At 47.5% G+C, this 27,449-nt stretch overlaps 2 protein-coding genes across 7 annotated transcripts in view; one reads left to right on the top strand and one right to left on the bottom strand.

The window, feature by feature from the left end:
* The window catches only part of LRRC18 (leucine rich repeat containing 18), a 32,638-nt gene extending 32,141 nt beyond the window's left edge, over positions 1 to 497 (bottom strand). Inside the window, exon 1 of the mRNA XM_060642204.3 lies at positions 273 to 497. The gene's annotated coding sequence lies outside the window, so the exon portion shown is untranslated. The remainder of the gene's footprint in view (positions 1 to 272) is intronic.
* Positions 1 to 27,449, top strand: part of WDFY4 (WDFY family member 4) — a 302,324-nt gene that overhangs the window by 256,426 nt on the left and 18,449 nt on the right. For all 6 annotated transcript variants that reach the window (XM_078434513.2, XM_078434514.2, XM_078434511.2 and 3 more), the window contains 7 exons: positions 2,971 to 3,013; positions 4,155 to 4,274; positions 6,277 to 6,394; positions 8,658 to 8,767; positions 17,980 to 18,133; positions 20,559 to 20,650; positions 26,529 to 26,741. In XM_078434513.2, coding sequence (XP_078290639.1) covers positions 2,971 to 3,013; positions 4,155 to 4,274; positions 6,277 to 6,394; positions 8,658 to 8,767; positions 17,980 to 18,133; positions 20,559 to 20,650; positions 26,529 to 26,741 — 850 coding nt within the window. The remainder of the gene's footprint in view (positions 1 to 2,970; positions 3,014 to 4,154; positions 4,275 to 6,276; positions 6,395 to 8,657; positions 8,768 to 17,979; positions 18,134 to 20,558; positions 20,651 to 26,528; positions 26,742 to 27,449) is intronic.

Here is a 27,449-nt window from a genome sequence, read left to right as displayed (position 1 = left end):
GTACTAGCGTTGTATGGGGTCGGACGGCAGCCACACATGGGGCATAACGTATACAGATGTTGAATCATTATGTTGTACCCCTGAAACTAATATAACATCATGTGTCAACTATATTCAAGTAAAAAAATATATAAAAATTTTAAAAAAGAAGAAAAAAACAGTATACACAAATTCTCAAGTTAAATGAAATAATAAGTCAGAAGTGGAAAAATAAAAGACAACTACATAAGACAAGCACATAAACAAATAAAAAGCTAAAAACCATGGCTCACCTTTGGTTAGGTGTCTTGGCACCACGGGTAATGGCGTCCTTGGCTGATGGCAATGAAATGATGGATCTTCCTTGGAGCTCATAGCCGATGAAATGAGAAATGGGACACTGACATGCCTTTGTCTTCTGCACACCATTCCACCTGGTGGCAATGTCACAAAAGACCACCGGTAAAATTCTAGAACACTTTGTGAAATGGAAAATGACAGAGGCTGTCTCTTATTTCCTGAACTATAATAAGTACCTTTTGTTTCCTTCTTCCTGCTCCCTGCCCCAACCCCCTGTCAAACTTACACAATACAGTAGCAAGACGAGCAAGCTTGGCCGTACTAACTCCACATCCTTGTAACTCCACTGCCTCAGGAAGGTTCAGCACATGTCCTTTTCAAGGTGGTGACCCTCACTGTCTCCAGCCTGGGCTCTGCCCGTGTTTGCAGCCTTCGAGGCGGCCTGTCTTCCAGAACTAGGATAGGTGGCAGGCTCACAGACTGAGCCAGAGAACCAAATCTTCGCCTGAGCCTTTGCAACCTAAAGCAATGAATCCGACCATGTTTTGCTTTTGTTCACTGTTATTGTTGTCTGCAGGGATAACATAGACCAAAAAGATGATTTCTCTATGGGGAGTGGGAGAGGAGAGGTAAAGCCCAGCCTGGGAGTTGCTTTCTGTTGATAAAACACCTAGCTAGGAAAGAATTGAATGAAAAGGGTTGGGAAGCCTAAAACGGAGTATATGATGGCCGCGGTGTGTGGTGGGAAGAGGAAGGGGCACTCGGGCAGCCTTGTCCAGAAGGATCCTGGTGCAGTGCATGGGGCTGGAGCAGAGAATTCATGTGGTGTCTGTGGGCACCTGAACGGGACTGAGGAAGAGGGAATGGCCAGAAAGAGGAGACATTATTTGGTTTGCTTTGGTGAAACATCTTGAGCAAGGTCTTGAGAGTACGGGGAGAGTCTAAAGGACACAGAGGGAAGAAGAAATCAGAGCCAGAAAAGGAACCAAGGTTTACCACAGAGGCCAAGGAGTCGGGCTCCACAAACCCCTGCTGTGCAGAAGAAGAGGTGTTTCATGTGGCGAAAGCCTTCTCCCCACGCCCTTCCCAGCTCCGGCCTCCTGTTGCACGTCTAAACTCTTTCCTCCTACATTGGTCAAAATCGTATTTCTTTGGTTCGATTTGTATTTCTTCCTAATTGTATTTGTAGAAACATAAATCAGTCCAGCCTTTTAAGAGGACTATTTGGCAATATGTAGCAAACTTTAAAAAAAAAAAAAATGCTCATACTTTTTATCCCAGTAGTACGGCTGCCAAAACTTTCTCTCTTGGGTACACTCACAAAGTATGCAGAGATTTATGTCCAGAAGTGGTCACGGAGAGGTCATGTGTGAGGACAAAGCCCACCACAGAGTCAGGCTCAACCAGTTCTGATCCATGTGTGCAATGGCGTCCTGATGCTGTAGAAATGAATGCCACAGAACAATGCGAGGTGACTCCACAGTGCTGGGAAGCCAGTGACAAGGCGCAAATAAGATTATCCACGTATCGTCAATTAAAAAAAATACCAGGGGCGCCTGGGTGGCTCAGTCGGTTAAGCATCGGACTTCAGCTCAGGTCATGATCTCATGGTTTGTGAGTCTGAGCCCTGAATCGGAGCTCAAACAGCTCAGAGCCTGGAGCCTTCTTCAGATTCTGTGTCCCTGACTCTCTCTGCCCCTCCCCCGCTCACCTTCTGTCTCTCTCTCTCTCTCTCTCGAAAACAAGCACTAAAAATTTTTTTTTTTAATACAGTGGGCATGCCTGGGTGGCTTAGTTGGTTAAGCACCTGACTCTTGATTTTGGCTCAGGTCATAAGCTCATGGTTTGTGAGTTCGGGCCCTGCATAGGGCTCTGCACTGACAATATGGAGCCTGCTTGAGATCCTCTCTCTCCCTCTTCCTCTGCCCCTCCCCTGCTTGTGTTCTCTCTCTCTCTCAAAATAAATAAATAAACTTAAAATAAAAACAATGTAAGCAATAGACAGGCATGGGATAAAACTATTCTGGAAACTGTTAACTGTGGCTACTTCTTGAGTGGGAGCAGTAGTGCAGAGACTCTTACATCTTGTGGCCTTCCATATATTATTTTAATTTTTTAATTTTATTGATTTTAACAGAGAGAGAGAATGGGGAGGGGCAGGGAGCGAGGGAGAGGGAGAATCCCAAGCAGGCTCTGCACTGTCAGCACAGAGCCCGATGCAGGTCTTGATCCCACGAACTATGAGATCATGACCTAAGCTGAAATCAAGACTGAGCCACCCAGGTGCCCCTATTATTTGCATTTTTAAAACTTTATACATAAGTTATAGTCACATGTCAGTATATAATAATCACATATATTATACTTACATGGGTAAGGAAGGCTGACACGTGCCCATGGGAAATCTAGTGTGGCCTCTGAGCCTGCTTCTGCATGGCCCTATGACTTCTCCACAGACCACACTAAAGCAGTAGAATATTCTAGCATCACAGCAGAACCAAAGTGACAGGGTGGTGTGGGGGCAAGAAGAACTTAGATAACAATCTTGTTATTATTATCCTGCCAGGAGAGCTGCTGTGTGCCCTGGAAGTCTGTGGCTTTCCTGGCCCCATAGATTCCCAGAAATTGCCACCTCTCTCCTCATCCATGCCTTGAGATATTTGGTCACCACTATTGTTTTCTGTTCCACAGGCGATACCCCGGCTCTGACAGGACCATGCTACAGAGGTGGCAGGTACAGTGACCCCCTTAGAGGACCGGAGGTCTGGGAAAACCCTCTGGGCACGCAAATCAGAAAATAGCTCAGATCCCAGCAGTTGGAGAGACAAAGCAAGCATGTGGATGAATCAGAAGGGGTCTTATTTTCTAATTTATCAAAATGTCCCAAATACTTCCCTCAAAAGATCTCAGTGATCAAAAGCAGTACCTGAGGCTTGGAGTCAGAGCTGGGTAGTGTATGTGTGCATATGTGTGTGTGTGTGTGTGTGTGTGTGTGCATGTACACATGTCCCATGTGCACGCACACGCTCCACCCATGCAGATATACACATATGTGTAAATGGACACAATCTAGAGGGGCACACACGTTCACTTCTTGTTCTGAGAAGACACATGTGATTCCCAGCTTGAATGGACTCACATTTGGCCTCTGGTTCTCGTGAAAGGCAGGGGCCTCAAGAAGGCCAGTCCTAGACATCATGTGGCAACAAGAAGTGAATGCTTGGTCACTCCTGTCCAAAACCCTTTTCCAACGAGAGGGTCAAGAGAGACTACAGAATGCGGGTCCCAAATAAGAGGTGGGTGGTTCATTCACCCATTGGCCTTGGTAAAGTTTTCCCAAATACAGTCCCTGATTCCACCTTGACTGTACGTTTTAAGGCCCTAAAAATGAGTGTTATCCCAATAGGCAGGGACAGAACAGAAAGTCTTCTTCCCAGAGGAAGACCGATCATTCAGCCTCTCAGCGAGGGCTTCTTTCTCTGTGACCGCAAGGTCCCCTCAGCTAATTTTTTTAAATCATAAAAAGGCCAGCAGTAAGTTTACCCACAGCATCTGTGCTCTTGTTTTAATCAACTTTTGAGTTTCACACCCAACAGTTAACTGAAAAGATGGCTTTATCCTGGGCTAGCGACTGCTGAGCTATATATTTTTTTTCTGGTTGACTTTGCTTCCTGAGTATATTCGCTTCAGTTCCCTTTGCAATTAGCACAGTCTCTGGGATCGGGCCTGGCTTGTGCACGGGGAGCAGTGGACATGTGTGCTGCCTGCTCTCACCCACACAGTGAGGGCTGCAGAAGACTAGGGATTGACCTCCCGTGGCCCTTAGGAAGATTCCAATCGTGTTTGCTTTATCTCTTCTTCGTCTCTTCTGGTAGAAAAGGGACATCAGCAATTTTGAGTATCTCATGTACCTCAACACCATGGCTGGAAGGACCTACAATGACTATATGCAGTATCCCGTGTTTCCCTGGGTCCTGGCCGACTACACCTCACAGGTACAGTATTCACATGGATGCTGTTCAAATGTCCTGAGGCTTTCTGACCGTGAAGACCAGAGCATACTAAATCAGCACGCAGAGCCCCCACTGCAAGGTTCAGTCCACCTGGCCCTGAGGGCTGCTCTGTGCTCGGCCCCTCACCCCAGAGGAGGCCTTTGGAATCTGGCTGCTTGGGTTTCTGTCTAGCCCCACCTGTGGGAAGGTGACCCCACATATGGGATGATCAACATGATGAGGACAGTTGCTAACATGTGCCCCAGAGGGCTTCCTGGCTGACTCACTGCTATCAAGGCAACTGATCCCCACCTGCTGAGACACTGCCATGGACCAACTCTAGTCCTTCAAGGGCAGTAGGCCATGGAACTTGTTCCTTGAATCAACATGTGTATTTGGGCGGGGGTGGGGGGCGTGGGTAGAGGAGTGGAGAGAGACAGAGAGAGACCCAAAGAGAAGAAATCACCGCCCAGTAGCCCGACCTCAGCAACTGAGATGTTGGTATGTAGATTTCACCCAGGATCTAGACTGAGACACAAAGGGTTGGGTAAGGCTGATGGCAATACCAGATAATTTCTGCTTCGGGCCTGTGTCCCTGGACCTCAGCAGGCAAGGGAGGGGAGGAGGACAGCTCGCATAGCTGGGCCAAGGTGATGTTGCTGGGAACGACCTGGCGATGAAGCTCTGTCCCAACCAGCTGAGCTCTGGCCGTCCAGAAGGTTGTAGTGTCTAAAGCACAGAAGGTGGCTGGGTCCTGTTCAGGCAAGCCCTGGCCAGTCCTGCCTAGGGGTGTTTGGATGGCTGATAGCCAGGCTTTGGGAGAGGGAGCCTCAGTCTTTTATGACCTCCCATTCCCGCTTAAGACACTTAACACAAAACTTCTCACCAGCCATATGTTGCCTTTTATTTCCCTAATGATCCACTTGGGGCTGAGGTATTTCAAAAGTGAAACATGCAAACCCCAGCTTTAACTCACATGTTGCAAAGTGGGGGTTTACGAGCTCCTTTTGTTTAGCCCCAACTTTTGATTACTTACCCATATTTAATAATTGGGAGGTTTCTCCTAAAAAATCTGGATTTACACTATCTTTTGGAGAATCTGGAGATCTAGTGGCTATGAACCCCCATTCTGTCCTGGCAAAATCAGCAGTCGCTGGGCATGGGTCTCCACATGTGCCATCTATCTGTCATAGGGGTCTGAGAAGTGCCTGCTTCGCTTTGCCCCCCACCCCCTGGCTCTGCAGGTGTGAGATGGGGACTGGCCCTGCCTCCCTAGGGGGACTGCAGGTTCAAAGAACACTGCAGCTTCAAAGAAACACCTGCCTCCCTAGGGGGACTGCAGGTTCAAAGAAACACTTTCTATAAGACATGCAAATCCTGGGGAATGCATAGCTCCTCTCCTAACACATAGAACACCTCTGCTGAAAGCAAACATCTCCAAGGACACCTAGCCTTAAAAACTTCAGGTCTCCACTGCTGTGTATTATATTCCCTGGGGCAGGGGAAGGGACGACATTTCACTACCCGGAAGGGAGTGGGCTCTGGAAGAAATGAGGCCGTTCCTCACATCTCCTCCCCAAATGAGGACTTCTAACTTCCTAGAGAATCCATTTGATTCTAAGGAAGGACCGTGAACTACGGAAGCATCCTGCTCTCCTGTGAGGGCTGGAGCCAAGGGATACATAGACAACAGGGATTCTTTTGAAAGTCTCTTTTCAGTCACTGGTGGCGATGTTCTGATTTGGGTCAACTTGGAACAGGTTCAGTGTGAACTCAATCTTCCCCTCCTCTTATTTTCCATCTCTCCCCTATTAAGTCTTTGTGGATCACTGGCTCTGGGGCCATAAAACCCCAGCACGCCTGCTAATCACCAAAGGGGGGCCAGACCAAACGACAATAAACCAATAAAGAGAACTATAAAACTAAAGAGCGTGGCTCCTGAAGTCTCGCTGGGTCACAAGAGGGTCTGAGGGGAGTTAACTCCAGCCATACATCTGCCTTCTAGACATTGAACTTGACGAATCCCAAGACTTTCCGTGATCTCTCAAGGCCCATGGGGGCTCAGACCAAGGAAAGGAAGCTGAAATTTATCCAGAGGTTTAAAGAAGTTGAGAAAACTGAAGGTGGGTAGATCCCAGCTTGACTTTTTTCTGCAGTGTTTTTCATCTGAATGCTCTGAAATGATCCTTGGTAACTATTTAGGCTGTCCCTTAGCCTGGAAACAATTATGTTAGGCTAGAGAACAGCTCAAATCCACTGGCCTGCACCCGGGCTGTGTGGAAGAATCACCTGGACCTGGGGGTGGGGAGTGTTAAAAATACTGATGTCTGGGCCCCAGCTCTAAAAATTCTGGTGAGGTGCAGCCGGGACTGAGAACTGCTGTGCTGAGAGCTGATACCTCCATACCCAGGGGCCAGCAGAGGCAGAGGGAGGTAGCATTCATTCAGCACTTTCTATATTCCTGGCACAGGCCAGCCTACGTGCAGAAATACAATGGCCCATTTCAAAGAGAAAGGAATTGAAACTTGGAGAGTTCAGGCAATGAGTTCAAGATCACAGCTTCTAAATGGCAGAGCCTGTATCTAGGCTCCAGAACCTAGTTCCCAAACTTTGTTCATCTGCATATCACCTTTACAATTTTTAAATTTTTTTTTTAATGTTTATTTATTTTTGAGACAGAGACAGAGCATGAATGGGGGAGGGTCAGAGAGAGGGAAACACAGAATCTGAAGCAGGCTCCCGGCTCCAAGCTGTCAGCACAGAGCCTGACACGAGGCTCGAACTCATGGGCCGCTAGATCATGACCTGAGCCGAAGTCGGACGCTTAACGGACTGAGCCACCCAGGCGCCCCCACCTTTACAATTTTTGCCACATTCACATGCGTCTGGAACTCCTATTGCCTTAATTTTTTTCCTTAGACCTATTCACTTCTTAAACTTCAATGAATATGTAGTTTTTAAGTTTATTTATTGAGAGAGAGAGAGAGAGAGAGAGAGTGTGTGTGTGTGTGTGTGTGTGTGTGTGTGTGTGTGTGTGTGTATCAGAGAGAGAATCCCAAACAGGCATAGAGCCCGATGCAGGGCTTGAACTCACCAACTGTGAGATTATGACCTAAGCTGAAATCAAGAGTCGGACGCTTAACTGACTGAGCCACCCAGGAGCCCTGAATGTATTTTAAAAATAAATTTTTCTACCATGCATTTGATGCTAGCTACATTGGTTTGGTCAAACGCTTTGCAATAAATGTGTAATTTAGGGGCGCCTGGGTGGCGCAGTCGGTTAAGCGTCCGACTTCAGCCAGGTCACGATCTCACGGTCCGTGAGTTCGAGCCCCGTGTCGGGCTCTGGGCTGATGGCTCGGAGCCTGGAGCCTGTTTCAGATTCTGTGTCTCCCTCTCTCTCTGCCCCTCCCCCGTTCATGCTCTGTCTCTCTCTGTCGCAAAAATAAATAAAAAAAAAAATAAAAAAATAAATGTGTAATTTAAAATAAGAAGCAGCCATCCAGGAACCATAACAAGTTCCCTTGGGACCCAGAGGTGGCATACTTTGGAAAGGCTTATGGCCCAGAGGCCCTGTTTTTAGTGAGCAATTCTCAGTAGGAGAGGGAGGCTCCTGCTGCATCCTGCACAGCCCGTGGAGGCCTGCCTGGGACCCCTGCTCCGCATGGGACTGGCTCTCAGACTTGCTGGGGGCAGACGGGAGGATGTGGAAGGTTGGGCAAGCCCTTCTTGCCCTGCTGTTCCTCCGACCGCCAGGTGTCGCTGAGTTGTTTCCACAGAAGCAGGCCAGGAGAGTACTCTATCCCACTGGCTTTGGCCCCGTTCTCTCCCATCTCACTCTGGGTGTGCATTTGAGCTGCCCTTTGGGTTTGGGACCTCGTACCAGTTCCTGCAACCACCTCCCAGACAACTGTGACTTAGGGAACTCCAGCTTGGCACAAGGGAGGGCTTCAGGCCAGGCCTGGGGCTGGAAGCAAGATGACTGCGCAGTCATTGTAGGGAGCTGGTTCAGGCCTTTGCTGGTTGTGCTGCTGGGATCGTAGGCTTTCTAGGTACCCCTTAAGTCAGAAGACCAATGCACTGTCTCCCCATGAATCCTGACTACTGCCTTCCTAGAGCCTGGCTCTGCCCACATTCTTGAGAGTAGAACACTGAGGTCTTGAGGGGTGCAGCTGAGGGTCTTGAATGAGGGTCTTCACCATGGGTGGCTCCTGGCCAAATTATAATGACATCTGTGAGCAGAACCAAGGCTCCACTGGCCTGCAGGTGCTCTCTTGAGCAGCGCTTATGCTCGCTGCTCATGCCTGAGCACTGTAGAGCCTGTGTGTCTGTAGTCTGCCCCAGTCCAGGTGAGAAATCCATCCCAGGCATGTCCTTTCATTGCAGGAGACATGACCGCCCAGTGTCACTACTACACTCACTACTCCTCGGCCATCATTGTCGCCTCCTACCTGGTCCGGATGCCACCCTATACCCAGGCCTTCTGCTCTCTGCAGGTGAGTTCCTCTACTCACCCCCCCCCCCCCCACACACATGCACACACACACACACACACGCACACACCTATATCTCACCGACTAAAAGCTGGGCTTGGGTGAAATAGGGATCTCCCTGGTACAAATCCAGTCTTCAGCCAGTGACTCCCACTTGATGCTGGCTCCAGGATTCTGGACGGTCCAACCAAGGCAGGCTGCTCATTATCAGTGACACCTGCAATGTCTGCCCAGTAGTCTTGCAAAAAGACTCTAAAAATAAGGAATGAGAGATATGGGCAAAAACATACTTAACATAAGTAGGTTTTAGTGGAAAAGGAAGAGCAGAAAGCTTGAGGACTTCCTTGAAGGTAGGTGGTCAAAACTCGGAAAAAGAAACACAAAGAAGGGAGAGTGAAAAGAATATCACTGTGACATCAGAATGCAGACAGCTATGCTAAGTACAGGTTGAAAGGCTTAAAAGGACAAAGCATTTGAATAAGGAGTAGCTGAACCAGAGAGAAACTAACCAACTTACCCACCCATAAACTAATAGATCATTCATCATGCCAGCTTAGGGTTGCCAGACTTCACAAATAAAAATACAGGATGCCCAGGTAAATTCGAATTTCAGATAAAGTGACTCCTACTAAAAAAATTATTTGTTGTTTATCTGCAATTTAAATATATATCTGGGCCTCCTTGTGTTTTCCTTGGTGGCCCTGTACACCGTGAGGTGAGCAAGTCTGGCTCTCGGTGGGTGGTGCTGTCCAAGGCAGGTGGGATTGCTGGGACAGAGTCCTTTGCAGGCAGCTGAGAAGTTTATTTTCTCCCTTTCCCTTCTGACCTTATCACTGGGATCCTGCTTCCCAGGTTGTCCCAGGGGCACAGTTTTTGACTGGGGAGAGCCACTGGGTAGCCCAGCTGCAGCCAGTTGGCTCAGTCAACTCCAAAGTGAATACAGCACACAGCCCAAGTGTAAAGCCTCACCTGCTCCAGGCCTTACAAGTGTCCTATGGAGAGGAAGGCTCGAGCCATGGTGGGCAGCAGGCCACTGAAAATGCACAGGCTTACTCCAATAGCAAAGTTCATCAGAGAGAAACCACGAGTATTCCAGGAACTGTGGTTTTTGGTCTGACCTCACCAACAAGGTCGCTCTTGTGCTCAGGTGACCTTGCCCCTGAGAGACCAAAGGCTACCTTGGGTCAGCACTGAATCTAACTCCTGAGCCCGGGGCAGGAATGGGTTAGGCAAGGTCAAGGTGATTTCTCCCATAAGGAGCAAAATCCCTCCTGTCTGGTTTGTTGGCTCAGTGTTCGTTCTCCTTAAAGGCATGGATTGTCTAGACATTGTATAACCTCCTCTCCCTGGAAATTCACTCAAAAATAATAAGTGTGCTTCCCCTGAGCCTTTCTCAGGCAACAAGCATTTTAAGTAAGTTTGGTTTGGAGAACAAATGGTCCCAGAGCTCTAGCCCATGCCAGGAATCCCATCCAGATGTTGCTCATTAATCCACAAGAAGCAATGATCACTGTCGATGATGATGGTGATGCATGCCCTTACGGCGTTCCCTCCAGGCAGTTCTGGATGCTTTAAAAGCTTTCTTTTGTCCCTTCAGCCTAATGCGCTAAATCCCCATCCCTACCTGTTACTAAGGGTCCTTTCAATGGAGAGGGGGCACAGTGAAATAGAAAAGGTGTCAGCTCTAAGATTTATACGCCAGCTCTACTGCTTAACAGATACAGAATCTTCTGCAAGTTATTTTACCCCTGAAAATGAGGGTTAATTATGCACAGCTCCCTGAGCAGTTGAGATTGAATAAGGAAATGGGGGTAAACCCCCTAGCTCAGGGCCTGACACTACGTAGGTGATCAATCACTGTTACTTCCCTTCTTCTCCCTGCAATCAGCCAGATGTAGTGTGAGCAAGCCTGAACTTGTTCAAGCTGGTCCCCTCTGGGCTAAGCTAACTCAAGACAGTCTGGACCACATAGAAGCATTCGGAGATGGCATGAGCCAGGTGAAACAGGTGTGCTGCGAACCCACAAAGATACTGGGTTAAGACCACTTTGAAGTTAGTCACAACTAGTTTGACTTTTTAAAAAAAAAAGGTTTTTTTTTTTAATGTTCATTTATTTTTGAGGCAAGAGAGACAGAGCATGAGCAGGGGAGGGACAGAGAGAGAGGGAGAAACAGAATCCATAGCAGGCTCCAGGCTCTGAGCTGTCAGCACAGAGCCCGACGCGGGGCTCGAACTCATCAATTGCGAGATCATGACCTGAACCAAAGTCAGGGCCGACTGAGCCACCCAGGTGCCCCTAGTTTGACCTTTTTAAGCTGATTTGGTCCGTTGGTGACCATATCAAACCGGTTTGAGATGGTCTAAACCAGTGCAAGATAGAACGGATTTTATATCCTTTTGGGTGGCACACATGTAGCCATGTTAGTTTCAGCCCTTTGACCCTTGCGTTGAAGTCCGATGTGAATCCCGGTTTTTCCTGGTTCAAATCTATCTGTGGCATGTTGGCCCATGTGAGTTGAAATCATTTAGGTTCTCCATGTGTGCTACTTTTAACTGACTCTTCTAGTGGGTCATAAGAAGAACCCACCATCTGCTTTTTCCTTAGAATAAAAGACCAATTTTAGCTCCCAAGGGAATGAGTGGAAGGCTACATCTGGGGGGGGGGGGGGTGGTGCACCTGGTTCTCCTTTGGGAATCTTAGGGCCTTCACAGACCTCCTTAGGAATGTTCTGGCATCTTCCTGAAGTCCAGCTCTTTCCTCTGGCCCACCCTGCCTCCTAGGGACAGGCTCATTTCTTCTCAAGAGACCTTTGTTCCACCCCTGTGTAGTGACAAGTAAACGAGCCTGATCATATTCTCAGTGACCTAGACCTCCATCCCCAGCATGGACCATGGGGTAGGGAAGACTACGAAAGGTGGAGAAGGTGCAGAATCCAGGCACGATTCTTTGTTTATTTATCTGGAGGGCAGGGAACCGAGGATGTTGGACGTTTCCAGAGCCAGGTGAACATACAAAAGTCAGTATGAGAAGGTGCATGCTTCCCCCTTATGCATTAGGCCAACTCTGCCTCTTCCTAGTAGCATGAATAAGCCAGAGTGGCTTGCTTGCCCGCTTGATGGCTTGGTGAGGGTAGCACCTCTGGCGTGGGGAGCCATGTGTCCACGCGCTGCCCCCAGTGCGGGCTGGTGCACTATCAAGGGGCAAATGCAGCGTGTTCCTTGGACTCCGTGTCCTGCCCCCTGAGCGGGGCTGTGGGCAGAGGCAAGGGCCCTCCCGCACAGCCTAGAACTGCCCTGCAGCGTATTCTGATCCCCGAGGGTGAGGGGTGCTTTGTTCCCTTCATGTTTACGTCTCACTGACTTTGGGCTGGCCTTGGAATCGATGCCTTCCTCACTGTTGCTGTGTTTGGTTTTCTGCCTCAAACTCGGTATTCCAATGCTAGAGTCTTACGATCCAGAAAATATGGCAGATGGGTGGTACAATGGGAGCCGGTGCTGCAAGCCGGTTGTGTGCTGCTGACCCCACTCCCTTGCAGGTATGACGCCGCTGTCTGCCAGAGCTGGGGGCTTGGCTCCTGGGATGCTGTCATTCTCGGGCGCCTCACCCGCCTGGCGCCCGTGCCCGTGAGCCTCCGACAGTCGAGCAAGCGGGAGGCCAGGCCGCCGCCACGGCCATGCCCTGTTCATGCCCTGACGAGAGTGCAGGTTGCGCTGGGGCCGAGATGAGGCCAGCCCGGGCAGGGCAGAGCAAGGCAGCCACGCCCCAGCGAGGGCACAGTGGCCCCGCTGCTGCTGCTGTTACATTTAATAAGAAACTGAAATAAAGTGCTGTGTTAATTAAGTCACAGCCCGTGTGAAGGCAGCTGTTACCAGCGGTGGGGAAGGGTTTTCTGAACCACCTGAGGCGAGATGGCTGGTGTTTGTGGAAGACATATGCTAACTGCAGAGAGAACAGAGAACCGCCCGGGAGCAACACCTGGGAACTCCGTGGGTGCAGGGCCGTGGGTCCGGGTGCACTTGTGTCCAAAAAAAGTTGTAATTATCATTATACTGACCTAACAAGGAGCATCAGAAAGGGCACATGTAATAGAGACAGGCAGACCTGGGGCAAAGTCCTGGCTCTGGAACTTTCTAATTGGTAGTGTTGAATAACTGAGCCTCTGTCCCCCACTCCTTTAAAATAACCTCTGACATGGTAGGTGCTGGCGATTAGGGGAGATACAGCGGGGGAACCCTTTGGCTGTTTCTTTCTTTTTTTTTTGATATTTATTTATTGAGAGAGAGGGCACAGGCGGGAGAAGAGCAGAGAAAGAGGGAGACACAGAATCCGAAGCAGGCTCCAGGCTCTGAGCTGTCAGCACAGAGCCCGATGCGGGGCTCAAACCCACAAGCCATGAGATCATGACCTGAGCTGAAGGTGGACGCTTAACTGACTGAGCCACCCAGGCGCCCCCCCATTTGGCTGTTTCTAAGTGCTTTGTATATGTCCACCCTCGTCCCTGTAAGAGTAGGCAGCAGGTTTTTCAAAATGCCTTTGTGGGTTTTGTTTATTGAGTAAAGAGCCACATCCTACAGGAAGAAAAGCTAATGGCTTCTCTGGGGTCAGCCCACCCGCAGTCAAGAGCAAGGCTGATGAGGCAGCCCAGCTGGTACACAGGCTTTGCAAATTCTCTGCCAGACCTATAGCTCAGCTCACTGAGTGGGGTGTTAGAGACTGGCATCTTCCTCTTTTTTTGTTGTTAAAGTTTATTTCTTTTTGAGAGAGAAAGAGGGACAGCACAAGTGGGGGAGGGGCAGAGCGAGAGGGAGACACAGAATCTGAAGCAGGCTCCACATTGTCAGCACAGAGCCTGTCGTGGGGCTCGAACTCATGAACTGTGAGATCATGACCTGAGCCTGACCTGAGCATAAACTGAATGAGCCACCCAGGCACCCCAAGCCTGGCATTTTTCTGAAGCAGCCTGCAGAAGGTCAAGCCCAGCTCTCTCTCAACTGCACACATTCACCCCTGCATTTCTTTGGAGGTGGTGGTGTCTCCAAATTGCCCTGATGATATTCTTGCTCTTTTCCTCCTGCCCCTGTCCCAGGACCCCACCCCTCCTCACTTTCCCCTATATCCCACCTTCTGCTTCCAATAACTTTTACAGTCTTTTTCTTCTTCTTTTGAGCCCCTGGTTACCTTCCCCAAGCACACTGAGGTCAGGGCCCAAGCCCAAGATTGCTCCTTTGTTCCTAGTCTGTGAAGGGAAAGGGGTGTAGGGGTGGGGCTCTGTGGGCATCTCTTCCTGTGTCCTTGGCCCTGTGGGAGGCACCTCACACACACATACGCACACTCACACTCATGTGCTCACACATACATATCTTCACAACTATAACAGTCACCCAAGGTTGTGGAGAAGAGTGTGGTAGACATTAAGACTTTGAAAAACTCACTTCTGTGGGGTGCCTGGGTGGTTCAGTCAGTTGTGTCCAACCCTTAATTTCGTCTTAGGTCATGATCCCAGGGTCATGGGATCGATCCCCATGTTGGCTTCCATTTGGGACACGGAGCCTATTTGGGATTCTCTCTCTCTCTCTCTCTCTCTCTCTCTCTCTCTCTCTCTCCATAATATAGATAACATGAGATGAGATGAGATGAGATGAGATAAGATAAGATAAGATAAGATAAGATAAGATAAGATAAGATAAACTCGCTGGTGTTCATAGTGTAAGTAATGCTGAAATTCCAGGCAAGTCCGCCTGGTTCCACAGCTAGGGTGCTCTCTTCTCTTGCTGCACACTGCCCCTTTGATGGACAAAGGACAGCTGCTTAGATCAACTGATGTGCACACAGCGTCCTGTAAGTGATTTGTTTACATGGGACACTTTTAAATTACTGGAAAGGACATCTGTCACAAGAATGGGTTGTCAGCCAGCTCATAAAACCAATCCCATCATTTGGATGTGGCAGTGGGTTGATTTGGGTCAGTCCCATGCAAGAAAGGAAGAATAGACTTTCTATCATGTACAAATACCCCTGTGTAAGTATCCTTGAGTGCATGTAATTGCTGAACTTCCTGAGGGTGTTGGTCAAGAGTTGAATGGTTATTTTGCAACAGAGTTTCCCTATGCAGACTGGAGAATTTAAGAATGTAGCTATTGAAATGCTTACCCTGGGACACAGGTGCACACAGACTTCCTGGTCTCACACACAAGGAACACTCCTTTCAAGACTGTTTCCAGTTTTAATAGACATATCATAATCATGGACTTCTAATTTTAAATCATGTCCATTTCCAGCAGAAGTCCTTATTGTTCCTTTCTCTCCCCATTATTTTGTTTTCGATTTTGATTCGTCCTGGGTAGCAAAATTTTGCACCTCTTGACGTATTTTAATTGAGGAAAGATACCTAGGGTGATATTATTTTTGAGCCCTTTAAATATTTAGAATATCTTTCTGGCATCTTCATGAAGGAGTGATATCAGTTGGACATAAAATCCAAAGCCTGTAACTTTTGCCTCCGAAATCTCCAGCCTTGGCTGCCTTGCCTTCTAGCTTTAAAGTCACATGGGAAAAGTCTTCTGCCAATGTTAGAGGTTGTTCCTTCATAGATAATTATAATCTTACTATTGTTTTTTTCAGTATGTTGGATACACATAGGATTCATTGTTCTTGATATTCAAGAGTATCTGCAGAATCGATTTAGGAGCAAATCTTGGCACAGTAATTCTCTCTCATTCTTTTGTTTCCATCCAATCTCTAGACTTAATTTTGTTGTGGTTTTATTTTATTTTGTTTTGGGCTTTCCTGATGGCGGCACTCTGTAGAACTTCATGGTGCCTCTCTGCCTCGCTGCTTCTCTCCCTTCCTTTTTGCTACCTTCTCTTCCTTTTCTCCTTCCTTCCTTTCCTGAAAGTCTAGTCCTGGCTGGGACTCATTGCTGGAAGCCACCAGAGTTTGTATCAACCCACAGACTTATAGTACAAGAAACAAAGCAGCTGTACTTTTTCTTCTAGGGAATTTGGCATTTCTTTTGTATTGCAGAGGGGAGAAAACCCATTAATTTTGAAACAAATGTATGCAAATGCATTTATTAATATAGGAAATAGGAAAATCAGTTATTGCTTCCTTTATAAATAATACAGGCTTAAGTTTTAAAGATATTACTTTTGCTAAAATGCATTAGACAGCTGTGAAAAAAATAACATTTTTCTTTGTGGTAATATCTTTAACCAGATTTGTAGCACTAACAATATTTCCTATGTATATATTATTTTTATTTAATACAGGTAATCTTTTTATTACCAAATCTTATTGTTTCTCAGGAGATTACCATCAGCACTCATAAAAGCTGCAAAAGGAATACAGGAGGACGAGAAGGCATCAATCTCCTGCAGATGTTAAGACTCGGGCTGCAGATTAAATATACGAAGCTCTTAATATGTTTCAATGAGCGACTTGTTAGGTGCAGATTTATTTAAAAGCTCTCCCCCTATTTTGTTTCCATTTCAATTTGAATCTGATGGTGGGCACCATCCCCTAACGTCCACCAAGAGCAAAGTGACCTTGGAGAAAAGCCATATCCTGAAGCTGCCCAGGTACCGTGTTCAATTGTGACTCCAGGGGCAACTGGCTTTCTCGGTGTCCCTGTCCATGTGCAGAGAATGACCCATGGATCTCAATGGATCCTCAGGTATGACTCGGAAAACCGATCAGACCACCAAGATGCCCAAGTGTGGCCTGCTTCAGGCATGTGGCAGACTGTCCCTTTGCAGAAGGAGCTGAGACCCCTTGCCCCACACGTCGTAGATCACGTTTGCCCCAGACCCAGGGATTCCCCCAATAAACTGGCACAAGGGCAAAGAAAGTATATCCTCTGGTGTTGCATCCATGGGTTTGACCTGGTTCTGCCATTCATTGCTTTGATAGCCTTGGGAAAACCAGTAAACTTTCAGGAGTCTCAGTTTTCTGGTCTGCAAAATGGAAGTACAATTCCTTCCTCATACACCTGCTATGAAGATTAAGAACCATCCTCTCTGTTTGTATAAAGGACCTAACATAGAGTAGACTTGCCAAGAGAAAGCTTTGGCCCGTCTTTACCCTTCATCCACTGCTGTAGCTGCTTACCCAAAAGCTTCCCTAGGTAAATGCTGACAAGAAACCTCAGCCTCTGAAAAGTGAAGGGACCTGATGGGGGCACAGGAGGGCACCGTCCTTCTGGGTTCTACCCGTTTGTTCTTGGGCCACAAGAACTCTGTAGAAGTTGGCAGAAGGAGGAGGAGTTCTGGTTGAACAAAGGCCCAGCTTGATGGGGACAAGTGAACTATTCAATCCCAGGGAGGTGTTTTCGGGGTGACCCTAAACTTCAGGAGACATAAAGCCTGGACGTTCTTCCTCTTCCCAGCCCCAAGGCCACCTGGTAAATAAGGGTAACATCAACTAAAGAGATTTAATGATTCAGGTGAGAAGAGCAGGGAATCCAAGGAAAGAATTTGCTTTAAGTCTTCCTGGTCCAATGCTAGTTTCCAAGACCAGGATGCATCAGGCCACCTGTGGAAATGGGCCTTGGAACCAGGGCTGGCCGTGGAGAGCATACAGACATCTTGACTTCATGGACCGGCTTCCGGTCTCTGGGAGGCTGGTGTGCCTCCAGCTCTTCATCCTCAGACCTGTTGTCTCTTGTCAGGCTGTTCTGTTAGATGTCAGCCGGGCCCTGACCTAGCCTGCTTTCTTCTGCTTCTGCTCCTGGCCTTGGCCTTGCCTCTCTGCCCGGAACACTCTGCCGTCTTCTCTCTCACCAGACTTGCAAACTCACCAGGGGCCGGCTCCTCCAGGAACCTTGGAATCCCCACGTGGTATGGCTGGCCCCCTCTCTGGGGTGTAGTGGGGTCTTTGTATCCTGTCTGTGCCTGATTCAGAATGGGCCCTTTGCAAATGTGGGGAATGGGCAGAAGCAAGACCCCGGTTTTCCTGTCTCTGATCTGAGCCCAGCTCTGGGGAAGCCCGTTGTGCAAGGGTCCGGAGAATGGCTGAGTGAATAGATGCACGACGAGCCCATGGCACGCATGCAAGGATGGTTGAACAAACATGTATGAACGTGAAAGGAAAGAAAGCTCCCATGGCGGAACCTGTGCCTCAGTGGCAGAGCAGACGAGTGAGGCACACACAGGCGGTGCCCACACAGTCTGAGTTCTCACTGCACACCAGTGATCACGTTGGCCCCTTTTCCTCTCAGGGTGGAAGCTTTGATGTGGCAGACAGAATGTTCCACAGCGTACAGAACGCGTGGGAGTCGGCCTCCAGAGAGAACATGAGTGACGTCAGGGAGCTGACTCCAGAGTTCTTCTACCTCCCCGAGTTCCTAGTCAACTGCAATGCTGTGGAGTTCGGTGAGTGGAGGCTGGGGTGTGGCCAGGGTGGGCTGGGCAGTGCAGGGAAGCCCCTGAAGCTCATCAGTAATGACTAATTTCATCAGTATCTTTGCTGAGCAACTAGACGAACAGGTCCTGCACCAGACCAGCGTGGTTGTTGTGAGGTCTCCCCTCCATGGCAGCACTCAAAGGCGAGGTGGGAACCAAGGAAGGTCTGGGCCCCAGGCTGCTCTGAGCCCCAGCCCCACTCACGATCCTTCCTGTGGGCTGTCCCCAGGCCTCAGGCTACAGTGAGATGCCCTGCTAACAGCCAGTTCTAGCACTGCCCTACTACGTGACCTTGGGCAATCCTCCACCCCTCTGTGGCCCTGTTTTCCTCCGTGGCCCACAAATGGGTTACCCTGGACTCCGTGAGTTGGACCCAGAGAAGCTGGGCCTCCTGGGACGGATTTCTTGCTAGATGGCATGTAAGGGTGGTTGTGTGGGGACGCTGGTGGCTTCTCCTCTTTCCTGTGCTTTGGGCCTCACCCCAGGATGAACTATGCCTTCTCACTTACTGGTTCAGAAGAACAACAAAAATTTCAGGAAGCCCCAGCCAGCAGGCCCCCGGTGACTGTGTGTGTACCTTGGGAGAGCTCCGCTGCAGATATAAGGGTGACTTGTGGAAGGGGACGTGTGGTCAGAGCCCGGGGCAGAGGGTGGGCGACTCTCCCCACAGAGGAAAAATGATGGGGTCACTCCCCCTGTGGAGGGCACTCGTGAACTGTCACGAGCACACACCTGTGCTCCGGAGGTCCCCTTCCTCGGACCCTCCTTCCTCCAAACAGCACACAGGGGCATGCACCTCGAGCCAGGGCAGGGGCGGATGCCGGGGGGCGGGGGGTGGGGGGCGGGGGAGGGCGAGATGCGGCCACTGCCCTGGGTACTCACCTCTTCTGCTGTGTTTTGGGGCCAGAATACCTGTGGGGCATTGAAAACGTGCCCAGCCCAAGCCCACACTCAGCAAGTTGGACCCCGTGGGACTCGGTGGCCTGAGCAGTGTTCAGAGTCTCAGATGTCTCACCTGCATCTGGGATGAGACCCTGACAGACATGAAGGGCGTTTCCCACAAGATGTGGGGAGCCCCATGAAAGGAGTCAGTCAGGGACGGAAGCCAGCCTGGGGTGAGGACGGTGCTTGAGGGACAGCACCACTCCTGCCCTGGAAAGGAAGATGAGGCTCTCTGCAGAGATGGACAGGAGCTCAGCTGCCGAAATGACACACGTGCCAATGACCAGGTGTCCTCAGGGAAGTCAGGAACAAGGGGCTATTGAGCACCTACTGTATGCAGAAACTTTTTCAGGCATTGGGGATTTAGTTGGGCCTTCTGGGACAGATTGTCCCGAAGGTGTTTACATTCTGTACGGGGATGAAGGAAGGGATAGAAAATATAGACAAATAAGGAAGCGAAATACTGTCTGATGCTGAGAATTTTTACGAGGAAACGAGGTAGGAAAATGGTTCAAGAGTGACTCAGAGGGCCCCGTGTTATGCTGGGCCCCAGGAAGGACCGCCTGAGTTGGTGACAGGTGAGCTGAGACTGGATGGTAAGAAAAGCCACATCAGGCACAAATCTGTAGGCTAGAGAGAGGAGGAGAAGGTTTTATTCTTGTTGCACCGTGAAGGCCCTGCAGGGTTTAAGCAAGACCATAATTAGTATTTACTGGGCGACCATCGTCTGCCTGGAGTTTTTCTGAGCACATTGTGAGCATTTCTCTACCAGCCTTGGGTGGAGAGGGGGGAGGTTTGGTAACAGGTAGGAAAAGTGAATCCCAAAGAGGTTAAGCAACATGCTCAAGGTTGTGCAGCTAATGGGTAGGAGAGAGACTTGGGCTTGGATCCAGACTCCTCTTTCTAATGTCTGGGGAAGCTGCCTCTAAAAAACCTTGCTGTCCTCACTTTAAAAATGGAGAGAAAATGCATAAATTATAACATTAAATGAAGATTCAATAAGATGATGTGTGCCAAGCACCTAGCATAGTGCCCTGGAATAGTTAGGTGCTCAAAATACGATAGCTTTTACTGTTATTGTTATGATCTCCTTACTGTTTTAGCAATGGATAAAAAGTGCCCAGATGAAAAGGTAGAGAGTAGCAGGAAGGAAGACATACAAACAATGACGACACTACTGTCATTTTATAGGACTTGTGAATCACGCACAAACCTGTCTGGGAAGCAAGGAGGGTCTTATGGATGGCTGAGGTCTTGGAGACCAAGAAGGAATATTCCAAGCAGATAAGGGTGGGGACACACAGATAGAAGAAGCGGGAAGCAGTAAGGCCTGTGCAGGACTGATCTACGTGGAATCAGCAGTCCTGGACAGCACAGTGTGTGTATCCCCTGGTTGTTAGCCCAGTTCGGGCTCCCATTTACCCAAAGTCCTGTTGTTTCTCACCCCACTCAGGCTGCATGCAGGATGGGACAGCCCTGGGGGACGTGCAACTCCCTCCCTGGGCTGATGGGGACCCTCGGAAATTCATCAGCTTGCACAGACAGGTGAGTTGACCAGGGTCACACCAGAACCCCTGGAATCCTGAATAAAGACCGCAGTATCCTCTCAATCTCCACGAAGGCTTTCTTTGCAAGCAGAGGGCTAATGACAAGCACTTCTGGGGCTCTTAGGTCCAGAGAGCTCAAAGAATGTGCTAGGCTCCATGCTCCAGGTTAACAGGAAAAAGCTTGTGTTCTGGGCTCTGGAGCAGGGAATGATGGAAAAGGAGTACAAGAGAACATTTCGAATTGATGTAAAGGTCCTGTATCTTGGTTATGGTGGTGGTTACATGATTGAATGCATTTGTCAGAACACATTGAGCGGTCTGTTTAAAATGGGTGAAATTTATTGTGTGTAAATTGTACCTGAAAAGAAAAAAAGAATCTGTGGTGGGCCTGACTGGTAACAACAAAGCCATACCTTTTCCTCTCTCCTTCTCCCTTGGCGAGGAAAAAGTTCTTCCCTGGTTTATCCTTGCCTCCGGAAATGTAGTAATGGTAGTCATCTATCCCACAAGTCACTGGTCTTGCGTAGTTGGACCAGAAATGAACTTGACCTTTAGGTGGCAGCAGCCCTCTGCTAAGATGTTCTCAGAAAAGTTATTGGCTTGGAGTGAGTGAGCAGGTTCACTCTACAGGCCCGACTGCAGATGCTAATAGTCTAGTGGGGAGACAGCTTGATTAAATAACCACACGAATAAGAGGGAAATTATAACTTCACAAAGTGCTACACAGGATAGACATTAAGTGCCATCAGATGTAGATTAGAGGTGTGACCCAGGGGAACTGGGTGGTAACAACAAGGGGGAGACCTCTTTTGGTGGAGTAAAGATTAAATTAGAGTGGGTTAGGATGTTAACGATCAATGTCATTGAAAACATCAGAGTAGGAATCTCTGAAAATCTTTTACTCCATAAAAGCAATAAGAATCATGGCAAAGATTGTCACAACAAACTTTTCAGAACCCTTGAAATTAACCAGAAGCTTGGAAAGATCAGGAGAGTATTCCTTTGAGGAAAAAAATGACTGCATCTTTGTAAGAATAGCAAGCTTTGGATGTTTTAACTTAACACTATTCTCATTTCTCCTCTTCAGCTCCATAGTAGCCTTGAAAACCAATAGCCCACAATAACAGTGGAAGCCAACAGCCTACGAGTCCATTGGAAGGGGAAGAATGGAGTTGGCGCTCCTTCAAAACCCCATACCCAGAGAACTGTCATTATTTGACCTGTCAATGGTTCCCTGAAAGACCCCACCAGCAAGGCTGTCTTTATTTGACCTCAGAGCCTGCATAATGCAAAAGCCTTTACTTTAGTGGCGTTTGTGAAAAAAGAAACCAGAGACAATTGTTTAACACTCTTGCTTCCAGAGGCAGTGGATATAATTGGGAAAACAATAAGCTAACCAAAAAGCCTAAGTGGAAAAACTAGGGAATGAGGTCTTTATAGGAGGCCTTGAAAAAACTTCAAAATATTCCTGGAACCTAGAAGAACACACACATCCGTAGGGACGTTTTCATGCATAACGCTGTGTTCATGCTTCGAAGGGCCTAGCCTTCACTTCTGGCCAACAGTGAGGCTCTGTGCAAGCAGGATATGAGAGATAAAGGCAGTGTTTACCAGGCAGCTGCTGGCTCTGAAGCCATGCCCTAGCATGCACACAGAGCCCCTCCCTGGACAAAGACTGTAAGACTTACTGGTTCTAGGCATTTAAAGAAATCTTTATCCAGTCAGAAGATGACCATTAAACTAACAGAGGAGAGATGTTAGTGGCCATCTACACCACCACCACCAACAACAACAAAAAACAGACTTTATAGAACTAGTTCAGTAAAGTCACTAAACAAACAACAACAAACAGTAACAATAGCAACAAACCCTGGGGAAAGAGGAACATCTGATTTCCAGAGTTGACACATCATATTATCTAAAATATCCAGTTTTCCATAAAAATTATGAGACATACAAAGAAAAAGAAAGTGTGACCCATACAGAGGGGAAAAAAAGCAGTCAACAGAAACTGTCCCTGAGGAAGCCTAAACTTTGGACTTCTTAGACAAAGATTTTCAATCAGCTATTGTAAATATGTTCAAATAATTAAAACCACATTTAAAGACCTAAAGGAAAGTATGACTGTGATGAAAATATAAATAAAGACATAGAAATTGTGCAGAGGAACCAAATAGAAATTGTGGAGATGAAAAGCACAGTAACTGAGATGACAAATTCACTAGAAGGGATCAATAGCAGGTAGAAGAAAGAATCAACAAACTTGGAAGATAGATCAATTGGGACTATCCAGTATGGGGAACAGGAGGAGATTATGAAGAAAAATGAACAGAGCCTAGGCACCTTTAGAACACCAACCTACCCAAAATGGAAGTACCAGAAAGAGAGGAGACAAAGGGGTACAAAGAATATTTGAAGAAATAATGTTCACAAACATCCCAGTTTTGATGCAAAGTATTAATTTATACATCCAAGACACCCAATAAATTCCAAGTAGGATAAACTCAAAGAGATCTGCACTTAAATACATCATAATCAAACTTTTGAAAAGGAAAGTCAAAGGAAGAGTCTTGAAAGCAACAAAGCATTCATGACTTACAAGATATCTTTGATAAGATTAACAGTTAATATTTCATCAGAAATCATAGAGGCAAGAAGGCAGTGGTATGAAATATTCAAAGTGCTCAAAGACTATCAGCCAAGAATTTTATAGCCAGCAAAACTATTCTTAACAAATGAAGAAATTAAGACATTCACAGATAAATAAAACTAAAAGAATTTATCACTAGCAGATCTGCCCTACAAGAAATACTAAAAGGAGTTCTTTATCCTAAAATAAAAGACAGTAACTCAAGTCCATGTGAAGAAATAGAGGAAATGAATGATAATAAGGAAACAAATGATAAGGTTGGGTAATGAAAACCCTTGTTGTGAAGGAGAGAATAAAGACAGAGAATAGTACCTGGAGGAGATGGAAAGTTGAGGAAATATTACGATGTTCTTTTTTTTTATTTTAAGAAGCAAGTTTAAAAGGTAGTGGGAAAGAGAGGTTGGGTGTACAAGGAAAGGAATAATACATTCTTGAGAAAGCAGGAGTATTTGGAATCCAAACCACAGGTAGAGGGTTAGCTTTAGATAAAAGGTGGGTCAGATTCCTGAGTTAAGTAGGAGGGAAAGCGGTCAGGGGTTGCAGATGAAAGTTAGTTTATATGTATTGTCACAAAGATGTGGGAATTTCCAACTGGTGTCTGTGCTTTTCTCTGGAAAGTAGGAGGTATGGCCGGTGGCTGAAAATAGACAGTGGAAGAGGGTCACAGGTAAGGAGAGAGTAGGAAATGTGAACTAGTCATCTTAAGTGATTAAGCATGAGTTGACTAGAGAAACATTCCTAGGTTTTCTGGCAATGTTCAGTGTGCATTTGAAATTGGTGACCAAAGATTATGGGATAATCAGTGTGCCCTCTTGTGTGATGATACTCTGGTGTAAGCACGAAGACAGAAAATATTTGAGTTGGTTCAGAGTGCTGCGAAAAGACAGTACACACAATTCAATAGCATAACAAGATGCATTGAACAGAATGTTATTGAAATGATAAACTGCTAAATCTAAGCTGCATCAGGGTGTTGCTGAAGATAAGGGAGTGTTGATAGATTGCAAAGAAGTAAAAGAGTGAGGAGACTAGAAGTTTTGACAAAGCAGAAGAATAGTCTTAGGGAGTAGTTAAATGATCAGCAAGGCGAAGAGGTGGCTTTCACCAACAGGGATGTTTGAATGAGAGATTCTGAAGAGAGAGCACTTATGGATACTGACATGAGTTAAGATGTGTCTGTAGGAGTAAGTAGCTTTAGGAGTGGAGGCAAAGTCATTGGAGAAGTATCACTTAAGGAACTGAGATGTGAAATGTTGAAATCAGTGAGGGAGAAGAAGGGAGGGCATGACCAGGAGTCACCATGTTTGATGAGTGAGACAAAGAGTTGGCAGATGGCAGCAGTGATGATGAGGAGGGGGGCAGAGTTCAATTTCGTAAACCACAGAGGAGCAGACTGTTCTTTTAGCAAGAAGGTAGAGGAACAATGGTCCGCAGGTGGCGATGTGGATCAGGGAGGACACCAACACCACCTCCAGGCCCCAAGACACATGGCATGTAACTCAGCAAGCAGCTACCACTGGAATCTTGGGGAGAGCCAGGCTTCATCTAAAGAAAGGAGGTGGAAAAGATGCTCTAGAAGAGCTTAAAGATATGGGCTATGTGTTGGTTATAGTGATAGGAAAAAATGTCCAGAGGAAAGGTCAGATGTCCTGGCCTGTGGCCTTCTTGAAGCCACTTTGGCCATATACCTCAGAAAACTAATGTGGCATGTCCACCCAGAGGATCAATGAAGGGGTGCTTAGACAATCCCAAACGAATGGCTTTGGGTCTGGGGACCCAGCCCTGAAGTTGGGCTCTGCTTAGCAGATAAAAGTGCCATCTTTCAGGTGAACTGGGAAATCTACATACTGGCCCACATTTTCTCTTGCTCATGTGTGGCAACTGTTGAGGAATATTGCCAACCTGGGTGCCCTAATCTGAGCTGGCATCATTCATCTGGGCTGTACCCGTGCAGGATGGAGCATGCTTGGGCTCCCCCGCTAAACTTCTTTGTGCTTCCTGTCAGATGGCACCTTTAGTTGAAGAGAGATATTGCTGACTTTCAACAGGAGCCGTATTCCTGAGTGGGCTGAGGTTTAGGTCCCATTCAGAGGATGTAAGCTCAGAGTAATTCTTCATGGCTGAGTCTGGAAACTCTTCTGTCTACCTTCCTTGGAGATGGGAAGGCTGCACATGGGCAGATGTTCCTCAAGGTCATCATAGACTTACCCTTTAGGTGTGTGGATGAAATGCTCTTGCCCATTGCATGCTTTGGACTGGACAGAAGTGCCCCAGTCAGGGAAGCTCACATTCCTGGGGACTGAGCTGTCTCTCAGAGGTAGATTCTATCCTTTTCTTTCCAGATATGATTGAGAAAGAGCTTCATACCCAATATGTTAATAATTTCTAGGTACTTGGGTGCAGTGAGATGTGCTCAGTGAGGTTGGATATCCCCTGTGGGGTTCTGAGGCCTGGGAGTCGGGGACTGAGACAGTAGGTTCAAAAACCACACCTGAACCTGCCCCAGAAGTGGGGTAATGATATCTACCAATGAAAGGTGGTGTTAACGGGAAGAGACAATACACGTCAAACCCCAAGCCAGTGCCTGGCACCTTGTAGGTGCTCAGTGCCATCACTGTAGTCAACATTATTACGTGGAGCTCGCTGTGCACCAGCCGTGGACACAAACCAAACCTCACATAATTCCACAGAGAAAGTACAGTTCTTGTCCCCATTTTTTAGAAGAAGAAGAAGAAGATGAAGAAACTGAGGACATAGACGTGAAGGAATATCTATGGCAGTGCTGGGGTCCAATGTGCTCCAGAGCATGTTCGCCTACCTGCTATACTTAGTTTCAAACTCCTGACGTCTCTGGTCAGAATCAGCTCTCCCTTTTTCTTATATCGAGATCAACAGGACCCCAAGACTTATTTTCAGTCTGGTCTCTTCCATTTAGATATCAATGCAAGACAGGTATTCTGCGCCTCCTGGTTATATCATAGAGTGAATGCACTAGGTGATTGGGAACAGTTAGATCTGTTTTCCCACTAGCTGGAGGCCGGAATTGGGTGGTCCTTGGGTGGCCTGTATGTCTGCCCACTTAGTGCTCCTCAAACTCTGGGAGATGTCACATCTTTCCTGTGCAGAGCCAGCATCCTGATGCATCTGTGCCCTCCTGATCTGTGCAGAGGGCTCACAAGTCAAAAGGAGACCTGCATTTTTCATGCTCTTTGGGTTTTGGTTCCAGGCTCTGGAAAGTGACTTTGTCAGTGCCAACCTCCACCACTGGATAGACCTCATTTTTGGGTACAAGCAGCAGGGGTCAGCCGCAGTAGAAGCTGTTAATACCTTCCACCCCTACTTCTATGGTGACAGAATGGACCTCAGCAGCATCAGTGACCCTTTGATCAGGAGCACCATCCTGGGGTTTGTCAGCAACTTTGGACAGGTACCCAAACAGGTACAGTATCCGTGTTGTTAGTCTTGCTTTCTCAGAAGAGTGTATGCACTGTAAGCTTCGAAGTGATAGTGAGGACATTTTCTCCTGGATAGGAACAAGAGAGAGGGCTGGGGATGGGAAATGGTCTTCCTACACTCCTCAGTATTGGGGCTTAGCCCTCTGTTACCATCTGGTGTTGATGAAGGTGATGACATCATTAACGATACAGTGAACACTCCATTCACCTGTGATATATGTAACAGACACTACAATAAATCCACAGGATTTAATTTTCTATATGTGTGTCTAGCTACAGAGCTGTTGTGGAGAGCCAATGAATTAAGACCTCAAGTGCGTGAAACACCTGAAATATAATGGGCACTCAACAAATGGTAGACATTAGTGTGATTCCCTCATTGAATCCCCTCATAAGCTCTGGGTATAGAAATTATTCTTTTACAGATCAGGAAGCTGAGGCTCAGAGAGTCTAAATAAATAACTGGCCTACGATTGCACATTAGCAGATGACAGAGGTAGAGTTCTAGCCCCGTCTGGTTGGCCCCAAAGCCATATTGCCAACAGTGCGACAGTATCTAAGTTCTGCCCTTGGGGCCTCTGGTGAAATTGCAGGGGTCTCATGTGGGCCTTTCGCTCCACTGGCCCCACCCCCCATCAGGATAGTCATGTAGCAACGTGAGGCTATGGGCTCATGGTGACATCCTGGTGAAT

This window comes from Panthera onca, chromosome D2, assembly GCF_046562875.1.
Source record: "Panthera onca isolate mPanOnc1 chromosome D2, mPanOnc1 haplotype 2, whole genome shotgun sequence".
Lineage (NCBI taxonomy): Eukaryota > Metazoa > Chordata > Mammalia > Carnivora > Felidae > Panthera > Panthera onca.
Note: the sequence above shows the minus strand (reverse complement) of the source record. Positions and strands in the feature narration are given on the sequence as shown.